The sequence below is a fragment of the Betta splendens genome, chromosome 4 (genome assembly GCF_900634795.4).
Source record: "Betta splendens chromosome 4, fBetSpl5.4, whole genome shotgun sequence".
Lineage (NCBI taxonomy): Eukaryota > Metazoa > Chordata > Actinopteri > Anabantiformes > Osphronemidae > Betta > Betta splendens.
Genome location: NC_040884.2, coordinates 8,374,354 through 8,386,419, shown reverse-complemented (window position 1 = coordinate 8,386,419; position 12,066 = coordinate 8,374,354). Strand labels below are relative to the sequence as shown.

Genomic DNA, 12,066 nt, shown 5'->3' with positions numbered 1-12,066 from the left:
TTCCACCGTTTCCTTGCGTCTCAATATATTCAACTCATGTAAAAGCTGAAAAGAAGCAGCTTTCCACTGGCACGCAGCATTTTGAATCTCTCTCTCATGCGATAAACAACAGTGTTGGTGGGGATCCAGTGTGGCCGCTGCTTCTCGACCTGTGTGCATGTGTGTGTTTACATGTATGCTTGCTGGCTCCTACCTGCCTGCATACGCCCAACGTGTGACTGAGGAAAACCGGCTCAATGCCGCTCACACACACACACGCACACACACACACACACACACACACACACACACACACACACACACACACACACACACACACACACACACACACACACACACACACACACACACACGCCCACCTTCCGTAAAGCATCCCCTTACCAGTCAAGCCCCACGCAGTGCTGCTGGCCTGCAATTTGCCCAGTCCAGCCTGACTGCTGGGTGCAGGAGAGGGGTAGGGTGGTCTGGCCCCGGCCTGATAAGGCTGCACCCCCCTTCTTGTTTTATGTGTCTGTTGCTCACACACCTTTGTCCATCTGTCCATCCATCCACCCTCTGACCCACAGGCTGCCCAGCACAAACACCTGCTCCCAACACTGTTGTTTTTGCCTGAAGAACCAAACACTCACAGCCGTGTGTGTGTGTGTGTGTGTGTGTGTGTGTGTGTGTGTGTGTGTGTGTGTGTGTGTGTGTGTGTGTGTCTTTGTCCTTGCCCCAGTCACCTCCCTCCTTATCCTGAGCCCCCAGCTCTGGCCACTGCCTACAACTGTGCTTGTGTGCCCGTGTTTGGCTGTAACTGTTGTAAGAGTGTCCTTGATGATTTTATTGTTTTATTCTGAACTCTGAACTACATTTGTGTTATTTTGTATGTTTTGTATGCATAGGTAATTCATTCATTGCAGCACTTCTCTTAGTGATAGTATACTACGTATAGTGCTGGAGACAGACAGATGTCCTGATAGTTAGTTAAATCTCCCTATGACTGTGGTCACATGGGAAATTATAATTTTCCAAGTCGCATAAAATGTGCATGTGCTGTATTGAGTGAAATTCTTAATATGTACTAAACCTCAACACATCTAAGAAATCGGAAAGGAGTCCTCTGAGAACTAAAATGTATTTTATTGTAGTGACTAAGTTGTGAATTTCTTCCAAAATAACCTATGAAAATATGATTATAAAGAGTCATGTGTATAGACCTTGACAAATGCTTTTTGTATGTGTGTGTTCCAGCAAATATTAGAAACTTAACTAGGCAATTTGTAGTCAGAGACTGCTCTCAAATGTACACCCACATCACAAAGATGTGGCTTTGCTGCGCCTAACTTGAAAACTCTACCCCATACGACACATCAATAATGCCTCAGAATGAAAGGGGTGTCAGTGTTTCACATGAGAAAAAATAGAAACATACACGATACTCTTAATCCCCACAGACAATCTTTTGGCAAACAAACTATCTAACTATGTGACTGTGGGTTTTGGCTCAAAGAGTCAAGGCAGCCTCGATCTGTACGGTAATAAAATGTAAAAGGAGAGATGAAAAGAGAAAGGGGAGTAGCAAGTGAGCAGAGAGCATCAATAGAGAGGTGAAACAAAGCACAGCGTGTGAGTGCGAACGGACTGCAATAACACCAGAGTGGTGTAACTTCTGAAGGAAAAAATGGTGAGAGAGCAGAGGAGGAGAAGGACGCTCCGGCTGAGTCAGGGGGTGACGCTGTGTCCGTCACTGAGGGACAGGAAAGAAACTTGATAAATACAAACTTTAGTGCTTGGAAAAACTGATAGAACAGGAGAATAAAGACACACTGTACCTGGATACAGGTGTAAAGCTAAACTTGAAAAGCACTGGCCCCAGTATTTACTGTAGTCTCAACAGTTACTTTGTTCAATACGAGTACAAAGACAAGTGAAGGCTGAGAGAGAAAAACATAAAGGGTTGCCTTGAGGGGAGCATAATAACCAGTGGGATTTGATTTTTTAAGCTGAACACTGGTAGCATAAGAACACGAAAACTGGCACACTGAGGGACATTACAACCCATGTGGCTGTGGACAGCCAGAGGACAGATCAAGGTCAAGCACAGTGAAACAAAAAGGCAAATAAAACAGACCCAAAGACAAAGAGAGCAGAGTGGAGCTATGAGGCACAGGAGTTGAAGGAATCGTCCAAACAGATGACAATGAAAGGAAATGACCAAGGTGAGTGTGTTTGGATGAGTTAAGACTCGTGCCAGAGAGAGAGAGCTCATCCTCCTGGAATGGTGTTTTTACCAAGTTCCTCCTTAAACAAATGTCTGAAGCTCACTGAACCACTGTCATAACAAATCACATCAAACCTTAGCTGGTCCACTTGTGTTTGTGCTCGGCATGTGTTGGGTGGAGGAAAGAGGGAGTGTGTCCTGGATACGAGCGTAAGCTGTAGGTGTATGCAAGTGTTTGCATGCAGTACAGTATGTTTGTGGTGTGCTTTTATTTCATACCACATACACATCCTCTGTGACGTGTACACGTGTAGCCCACTTACTGAGACGTCCCCCCAGAACTTGGCCACATCGTAGTCATTGGTGCGGAGGAACTCGGTGAACCAGCTGATGGACCTCTTACTGCCTTTGTCCACCGTCTCATCCCGCTCGAAGTTCTCGTTGTGTTTGTTGACGGAATAGTTGGTGAGATGCATGTAGAGCTGGCTCTGTGGAGACGAGAAGGCAGTCAGGAAGGGCCTTCACACGAATGCACGGTGACTTCTGCTAACGACATCTGTCAGAAGGTTTGCATCATATGACATAGTTTCCTTGTTGAATAGAATTGATTCCTTTATTCACTGAGTTGATTAAAATGCTGCACATTTGCTTTCTATTATCACTTAAATTCGGTTGTGACACTTGACCAGTACAACCACAAGCTGATACTAATGACTACAAATAGCTCTAAGACAGTAGCAGTGTGGTGGTGAATTAAATTGTAATGTTATTGTACTTAAGTAACCGTGGTTCCTGTGATGGTGCTCTTTTGTGCAATTATACCTTTGCCGTGATGATAATTATCACAGCAAACATCAACCTCGGGGGTGTTGATGCTTTTCATCCCCATCGAGGCACATATCCACCGTGCAATGTAAAGCATTTTCTCCAAAGTCACAGGGGTAGGCAAGAATAAAGTACGTAAGGAAGTGAAAACATCACAAACAATTAAACGTGGCAAAAAAAACAAACCTGCAGTAAAACGGTAAAGACGCTCCATGTGATGTATGGGATCCATCAAGGCTGTATTTTAAGCCTGTTTTGTAAATCACGAGGCTCTTATGGGAACAACCGATAATGAGACAACAGCAGAACAAGCTTGCAGGCCACTTTTTGTTAGCGTTCAGTGATAAACAGAGAGGCCCACAGGTCCTACAGTGGATGGCTCAAAATGTGTCATCGCCTGGTTGACTATAATTAGCCATTGTATAACCTTGTTATTTCCCTCTCTTTAAACACTATCCCTCATAGCTGCGGCAGGACATCTTTGTCCTTAGCCCACAACATAATAACACCGTGACCACGGGGCACCCCGGCCCCTGATGGCTGTCTGGGAGCCACTCTCTGTGGGATTGAACATCCATCTCCGTGGCATGACTCACTCCATCATGTGTCGCAGAACGGGGAAGACAACACACACTTGTGCCACAGGATGGTGCCAGCCGTGTTCCGTGTGTTCATATTTTAGATAAGCATCATGCTCGAGAGGAAGCTGCGTGTGCGCGCGTGCCTGTGTGCATACATCCCATCATCAGCAACAGACTGTGTTTCAGCAGGTGCAGAACCTCAAGGCAAATATGAGTGGCTCAGTATTACACGAGACATCTGGTGTATGGACACTTCTGCTCGGTTGTGTGTGTACAGTATTCCAGCAAGCTCTGGGTGTTTGTGTGTGACGCCGACTGGTCACTGCAACTTCTCAGCGCTGTTGGTTTTGGAGTCCTACAGCCCCAGGATTTAAAGGGCAGCATTTCAGGGTTGTTATTATTCTGTTGTTTTAGTAGTTAGTTGGTTAGGTTTGGATGCATACATATGGCTGTAAAAAGGCCCAACTGCCTGTGTGAGCATGAACATCTGTCTTACAATCTGACTGTTTAGATACTGTACGTGCACGTTTTTGTGATCATACAGAGACTTTCCTGTTTCCCAAACTTTGCCTTCCTGTGTGTCTGATTTGATTATGTTGAATTCCAGTGGCTCGTAGTTCTGGTTCACGGCAGTTCATGGCCAATGCATTACTCTGTTGATTAGCTGTGCGTTGTGCATTTGTGGCCCACACATACACTACGTATATGGAGAGTTCCCTCACTCAATACCTACATTTGTTGCCCATTATACTCATGCAATGGGGTGAGTGTGTGTGTTTGTGGGGGAAATCTGAAAGACCATTCTTGCCGAGGCAGATGTGAATGTCAACGCTGGACGTGATCAGACTGTGTCAGCGTGAGCCGTCTATTTACATTTTAATAAAAAGTGATATCATAGTAGGGCCGTTGTACACACAGCTCTCATTAACCCCTGAATGAAGGGCTAATGAGGTTTCTATCGTGTTTGGAGTGGTCTCCTCAGCAATGACACTGGCCCCACCCATAAGACAGGAGTGGTTTGATGAGGATATAAGTGATGTGCATTAGACTGAACACCTATAGACTGATTACTGTGCTCTCCACAATCACAGTGTCGACAGCTCTGTGCAATGCTATGCTCAACTACTATGTCAATACTATGTGCTACAACTGCTGTTAGTAGCTTCTGGTTGTTGGGACTCACCAGATTGGCCTCACTGGGTGCGTGGTACTTCTCTGTACCCATGCGAACCAGGCCATCGTTGTAGAGGAAAATGCGCAGCGGGTCACAGGAAGTGACAAGGATGTAAATGCGTAGGTCAAACTTGTAGCCCTCCATCAGAAAAGGCTTGTCCAGGTACTCCTGAACAATAAAGTGCTCCTGGGCAGGCAGCTTCTCACAGTTCCGGATAAGCGAGATCCTGGATAGACAGAAACTTTATTAATCCTTGGGGGGGAAATTGGGCCGTCGTCAGCAGCATTATGAAATACGGCATAGTAAAGACTAAAAGGATAATTAAAAAAGTGATAGATGGGAGTAAAGCAGAGACCATGAACATGAATGATGGCATTAGCGCTGACATATATGTGGTAAAGCAAAAAAAATCGGCAAACAGTTTACAGGTTTTGAGGGTTTTAACACTTTTCAACAGTCATCAGAAAGTTGTGGACATATTTCTGGAGTGCTTTATCTTTGTGGTCAGATTACAATAATACATAATCAGTATTATAGTTCACAGATTTATACATTTATATTTAATAATTAGGGCCTTAGCGGTTCAAGAGTCAGTGCAACAGTGTCCCAATAAAAACTATTTGAACTTTTAATGGTACAGAACCTTCACTGACAACATGCAAATGTGTTCACACGGAATGCCTCGGGCTTGGAGCAGGACAAGCTGTTTGGCTCCATGAGGCATCAGACGTTCCAAACAACGTCCTACTCTGTTTAATATCTAACCTTCTGAGCAAAAAATACAAAAATAAATGTACAAGAAACAGACAGGTACGGGACAAACGCCGGTTTGTCTAAGTCATACTCTGCCGGCATCTGGAGAACATTGGGACTTTCTGAAGTCAACATGTCTGAATGTCACAGTCCGTCACATGCAGTCGCTGGGTTTTTGTGCTGTGGGCAGGTTAATAGGAGCAGACACTGTGCTCTGTTTCCACCTCCACAATAATTCATTTGCTTTGGTCCCATGTCACTGGCACTCAAGCCTTATAATACGCAGACCGTTGCTAGCTGCACTGAAGAATGAGCTATGTTAGTTTGTCTGCATCGATGTTATGCATGCGAGGGTGAGGGGGCACGGGTGGCAAAGCTCTGTATGTGAAAGTGAGCGTGTCTGCTCCTGCGTGTGTGCACGGAAAGTCAGCTTGTTTTTAAACAATCTCCCACTATGTACAACCTCTGTCACCATCACTCATAGTTAAGGCAGACTAGCGCTAAATTGGCTACATGCACAGGCTGGAAACCTCACACACACACACACACACACACACACACACACACACACACACACACACACACACACACACACACACACACACACACACACACACACACACAGTGTTTAGCCAAGATGTAAAGGCTTGATTATGGAAAAACTACAGCTCGAGGTACGCAGATACTGAGGCACCAACCCACCCGAGGGAAAGCGTTGTTTTGTTCTGTGGCTTCTGTAATCACAGCCAGAAAACGTAGCATCCTGGGAACGGCGCAGTCTATACTGTCGGAATTAAACCAAGGAATGTACCTGTTCACTTCACTCTAATGAAGCACAAACACGGTTTTTTGTGAAATCAAAGAGGCACATTAGAATGGGATCACTGCCTTCTAGGTTCTGATAGAAGCGCGTCTTAGTTCAGCGGTTTAATAACTCCAAACCGCGGCGTAAATCACTGCATTGTGCTTCTCATCACTGCACCTCCACAGAAAAGAACAAGGAGAAGTCGGGGGATGCTTGACCGATGATGTGGGGTGGGGGGGCTCCCTGACAGGCAGACAGCACGCTGAATGATGAGGACAGGGTTAACAGTGTTAGTTAGTCAAGGAGGAGTAGCTGAGGAGAAGACGACGTGATTGATGAGCTGGGGTGTCGGATAATCACGGCCCACTCTCCCTTGCCTATTTAATTTGACACCAGAGGGGTTCTCGCTGCTTTAAGCTCCGCGTGCGCTTTTATTTTGTTTCCCTTATAACAAGCTGCTCTTCAGACACAAACAATAACTTCATTTAGTTGGCTGACGGAAAAATAAATTACAGGGGGTAGATATAACTTAATTTCCTGCCGCGTCACACCATGCAAAAAAATAGGGAAAATCTAATCTTCGGAGCCGCCTGCCGTTGAGTGGTCGAGCTAAACTCATCATCTTTCATATTCCTAATGTATTGCAATAATTCAACCTTTGCTGCCTTTTATTCTTTAATAAATAAAGGCTTAGTGCAGCATGGAGTTATAAGTAATGTTCACATTATACCAGAAAGGACAAATTCAAAGGGAATTAGACGGAGAGGTGAAGCACACAGAGTCATTTGTACTTCAATATCCCCACCTATTGGTGCCAGTGATGAATGCACTTCACAAGTATTACTTCATACGTACGCTTCGGGATCACAATTTCAAAGAATAGCGAGTCAAAAAGAATAATTAATAAATGTTTTGCAATCTGCGCAGCGTCAGTGCATCGCGGCGCACTCAGGAGAGCAGTGTGTTCAGCATAAAACGGTCTGTGCAGAGGATGCTGCAGTTTAGACAACTCATAATTTTTGGGTTTTGAGTTTCAGCGACTTTATGTGATACCTTATAAAAGCAGCCTTGCATGAACAGCCTTGACGCACGCTGCTTCTTTGGGTGCCAAGTTGTAGGTTTGAATTGTACAAAGAACATTGGAATATGTTGCAGGAGTCATTTAGACACATTATAGCGTATTTGTGTTGTCGACAGTGTCTTAAGTAAATTTGTGAATGCATCTATTTCCTAAAACTTATCATGGTGATAGAAACCCAGCGTCTCTATGGACCTTCTGTCAGTATCAAATGTTCTGCAAATTTAAAACAATACCAAAGTCCTCTATCACATGGAGTGAGGCCAGAACGCTGTTGTGTCAACACTGTCTGTGGAAGTCTGTTGAATCATCATTACTGCTAAGCTGTGATCCTGTTAGTTTTGTTGCTGTTGTTAAAGTGTTCAGTTGATAAAGTCGGTCTGCTTAATGTTCTATCTACTGTATGTTGACATTCCGAATACTTTAACCGCATCTTCTTTAAAACCTTGAACTGCAACAAGCACATTACTGTATTAACTGTGTTCGCAGCTTTGTAAAGCTTTGTATTTGATGCCAATTCTCTGAACAGTGCAGGCATACCATGAAAACGTGATATCACAACCCGAGATGGACTCTATTCCCATGAGAATGCAAGTATGAACTATGCATTCAGGTATCGTAGTGTGCTCATCTTTTGATAAAGAGTTGCTACTGAGAGACAGAGTCTTGGTCCATTTTCTAGTCACACTGGGCTCTGCTGATGGTGCCTCATAAAGGATTCCAATAATCACATGCAGTGACCTTCAGGGAAGGAACCACACTCACTGCCACGGAGCATGTGTGTGCCTCTGTGTGTGCGTGACCTCCACAGGCAGCCATAATCTCTGATTTATGTAAAGTGTGACCGACAACGAGGGCAGCAATGTGATTTACTCTGATCCCAGCGCACGGTTACCTCCATAGACAACTACTAATTTCCCTCCTCTAACTTCCTTTCTCTCTCGTCTTGTCACTGTGCTGAATGGGTGGGTAGCTAGCCTCAGACCCACCCGTGACCCATGGCTCCATTAGCGGGTTTGACGATAAAGGTCTTCTGCTTGCGTTTCCTGCGCAGCTCCTTCACGTAGTTCTGGAACTGCGTGTACTCGGCGGGGAAGATCCACGTCTTGGGTATGAAGCTGTACTCTTGGGGCTGGCACTTGATCATCCTGGAGTCAATGATAAATGACAATCTGAAGTTTTAAACCACATTACATTTTTTCTGTTGTTTTATGACAAAGGATGAATTCTATGAATTTTATTCATTTACAGCAGGGCCTTGTTTTAAGTCGCAGTGGTGGAGTTCTAGAAGTAAGCAGAGTGTAGCTTCTTTCGACTGCCAGCTGGCTTAACACTGATCTTTGAAATGTACTTGCTTTAGCACTTCTGCAACTAAACCAAAGCGTTCTCATTTCCTGTGTTAAGACAGAAAACTTACTTGGACATGTTCCTGGCTAGGCAGTCTTTCCGGCAGATCTCACCCATGCCAGGGAAATGGTTAATTCTCTGCAGAGGGACAGGCAGACATAATAGTGTTGTTAGGGCCATTACGCCACTCAATTCATAAAAATGAGCACATTAAAGGCAGCAACCTGAAGTGAGCTTACAATGTTCTGACATTTATGCCCAATTACGAACTCAAAACAAAAAGGTGACGCTGAGACCTTTCTCAACCCACATTTAGTTTACTATGTTTTTTTTCATACTTTAAAGGTTGGGGAGGGAAGAGGCGAGGGAAAAAAAACGATCAATCTCAACTCCGAGGGGCCGAGGTAATTGGTTCTGCATCGCAAGCTCCTGCAGTGACAGTTGAATGAATTGCTTTGAATGTGCCGAAGGGGGGTGGGGGGTAAAGGAAAAAATCTGGGTTTTCTGTATTCTTTGACCAAATGAGCCTGAACAGGGGCGTTAATTAGGCTCATATGAACTGAAACTTGACAGCAAACTCTCACAGTACATCACTAAAAGGAAAAAAAAGGAAAAAATTAAAAGAGGGAAAGAAAGAGGGGAGAGGAAAAACACAAAAACTGCGAGTGTAAAAGGAATCCATGATTATTATCCAAACGAGACAGACGTAATTAGGGATTCGGAAGAGATTGCACAATTATGCCAATGCCGCGAGACAAAGTGGCTTGTGAGGGGAAATCAAAACCAATTGTTGAGGGACTTCTACTTTTCTTCCGAGAAATTATCTCATGAAAAACCAGAGCAGTGTAAGGAACAAGTGAAAACAATTGACAGCAAATCATCACTTTTATGTGAAACATTAGCCATCCTGCTAATGTTAAGCTGCTGCAGTATCTCTTGTGCTCAGTCTACTTAGCTGAACTCCTCCTGCCCCTATACTAACAAGCCATACTCTTTCTTCCTAGTGTGTGATTTAATCGATCATTAGTGCCCAATCTAATCAAATAAGCACTCGGGAAGATGGATGGCTGAAGCTCGGAGCTGAGGGGGAGCAGCCAAGTTCACTCACCAGGACAGGGAGGTCAAACAGAGGTGAGATCACTCAGACTAGCGCCCAGAACTCAGAGCAAGCCTTGTTGTTCGGGCCTGTCTTATCGACATCACTAGTGACATATGAAACCTGCCCCCCACCCCCTGCTGCTCATAACCTGTCAGTCTACCTGTCAGTCTTCCTCTCCGTCTCTGTGCGTTCCCTCTCACTCTGTCCACCCCTCTGTTCTACTGTCTAGTCTGTGTCCTACCTCCCAGGGTCCCGAGAAAAGCAGATGGGCAGATTCTTCAGTCGTCCAATTCTGTTTTCAATCTTTTGCTATATTTACTAGATTCCAGCTTAATGTTTGTTTCGCCTGCACCATCTGTGTCCTATCAAAGTGTGTTTCTTGTCAATGTGTACCTTATATTCGTTTTTTACCCAGGGAACACTATAAATATATTGTAAGGGACACCAATGTGCAAATAAGTAATAAGCACTGGTGGCAGTGGTGGAGTTCAAAATATCACATATAAAACATAAAACGTATATAAACTGATGCAGTTGATCTGTGCTGGACACTCATGTCCCTGATGTCCCTGATGGAAACTGCTTGATACTATGTGGTTTCATAAACTGTGTAGATGTATTTATTCTAGATAGAAATTGAATTTCTCCCACTAAACGGTGGTAGTTGGTAACGTGGATTAATGTGGTGTAATTGTTTTTCCCTCAATAAAAATTGAACACAGACGTTTGACAATAAGTAACCTTTTGAAATGGAAAATTTACATTTTAGTAAAGCTTGAAAGCAATCTTGTATCACAGTGGTGTGTTTCCTATACAAGAGTATAAAAATACACTCGGAAAGTCTTTTGCTTGAAGAATCTTCACAAAGATGCGTTTAACCAAAGGAACATTTGAAGTGAGTTATTCAGTAATTAAGACACAATTCTTGCTGTTGTGTTTCCCTTTCTTCTGCGACACCGTACTGTTTAATCTGTTAGAGGGGTTCTTGAGGAAAATGTTGCCCACAGCCACAGTGATACGCACTGTTTGAGGAAAATTAAACACCTTTTTCAAAAGTTTACTGAAAATATTTAATGCTCTTACATAGTCTTCACTGCGATGAAGGTTTAAAAAGTAATTAAAAAGGTGATGTCAGTAATTGAAAATAAATAAAATTTAGTTGAACTGAGAGGATGAATGAAATCACATAAGGAAAATGAAATGCAGTACATGAATGTGAGGAGATATGAATGGTCTCTGTACAGTCTAGAGAGTAACTACTGGGAGTTTAGTACGGAGATCAATACAGCCATAGCCTCTGGCTGTTCGCCAGTGAGCGGCTTCATTGATGCATATTGTAAAGTGATCGTGGTGTTTTTCCTGTTAAGTGCAGTCGTGACTGATGGTACAGACTTTCTTGTGTTGACTTGACGTTACAGAAATGTACCTGATAGTTCCTGAGCTCAGCAATCTTCTCGTGCTGCACGGCCGAGTCGTTCCAAATGAGGTTGGCAGTTTCGTCATCGTCCCGGGTCTTGATAAAGTCCATCTCACTGATGACTATACGAACTGCAGAAAAAGACTCTTTAGACTGTCTTCCATTCACAGAATAAGCATCATTTAAATACCTTCGCAACTTTAGCAACGTTCTTCCTGATAGATGCTATAATTTAAACTGGAACGAAGGGGAATTTTTCTGCTTTTTGGATGGAAGTTTTAGTTAAACCTATATTTTAATTCTATGTCTTAATGCAACTTTTACATATATTATGAGTGAAATGACTCTTGGAGATTATACATCAAAAAGCTCACAGCAATATTTACCATTCACGGAATGGTTGCGGAGCAGCCAATCGTTATGTCTGTCTTCAAAAAGATAAATTAATTGTCTGTAATGCATTCAAATCCCACTGGAAACCTCATAGCATGAGAGATAGGTGGCAAGTCCATTTGGACATTAATCCAACAACTATCCATTATTCAGTAAGTAATGAAAAATTCATATGCCCTACTGAAACGAGGTATTAATTAATTTCTAGAAAGGCTTCACAAACCTGGAAAAGGCTTGCCTAATGTTGCATGATGGCACTAGAATGGGAAAAAGATGTTTCCGATGACGCTTCTTCCATCTGTCTATGTCAGTGGAGGCTAACTGTGTTTTGCTAAGTGGAACAAGGAGGGTTTACATCACAGCGGGCCGTGCCCACAGTTGCCAGTTGGGC

At 43.5% G+C, this 12,066-nt stretch overlaps 1 protein-coding gene across 6 annotated transcripts in view; it reads right to left on the bottom strand.

The window, feature by feature from the left end:
* The window catches only part of ttll7 (tubulin tyrosine ligase-like family, member 7), a 62,631-nt gene that overhangs the window by 43,557 nt on the left and 7,008 nt on the right, over positions 1-12,066 (bottom strand). For all 6 annotated transcript variants that reach the window (XM_029148813.3, XM_055507940.1, XM_055507941.1 and 3 more), the window contains exons 4-8: positions 11,292-11,413; positions 8,837-8,904; positions 8,409-8,567; positions 4,793-5,009; positions 2,527-2,691 (exon numbers count right to left, since the gene is read on the bottom strand). In XM_029148813.3, coding sequence (XP_029004646.1) covers positions 2,527-2,691; positions 4,793-5,009; positions 8,409-8,567; positions 8,837-8,904; positions 11,292-11,413 — 731 coding nt within the window. The remainder of the gene's footprint in view (positions 1-2,526; positions 2,692-4,792; positions 5,010-8,408; positions 8,568-8,836; positions 8,905-11,291; positions 11,414-12,066) is intronic.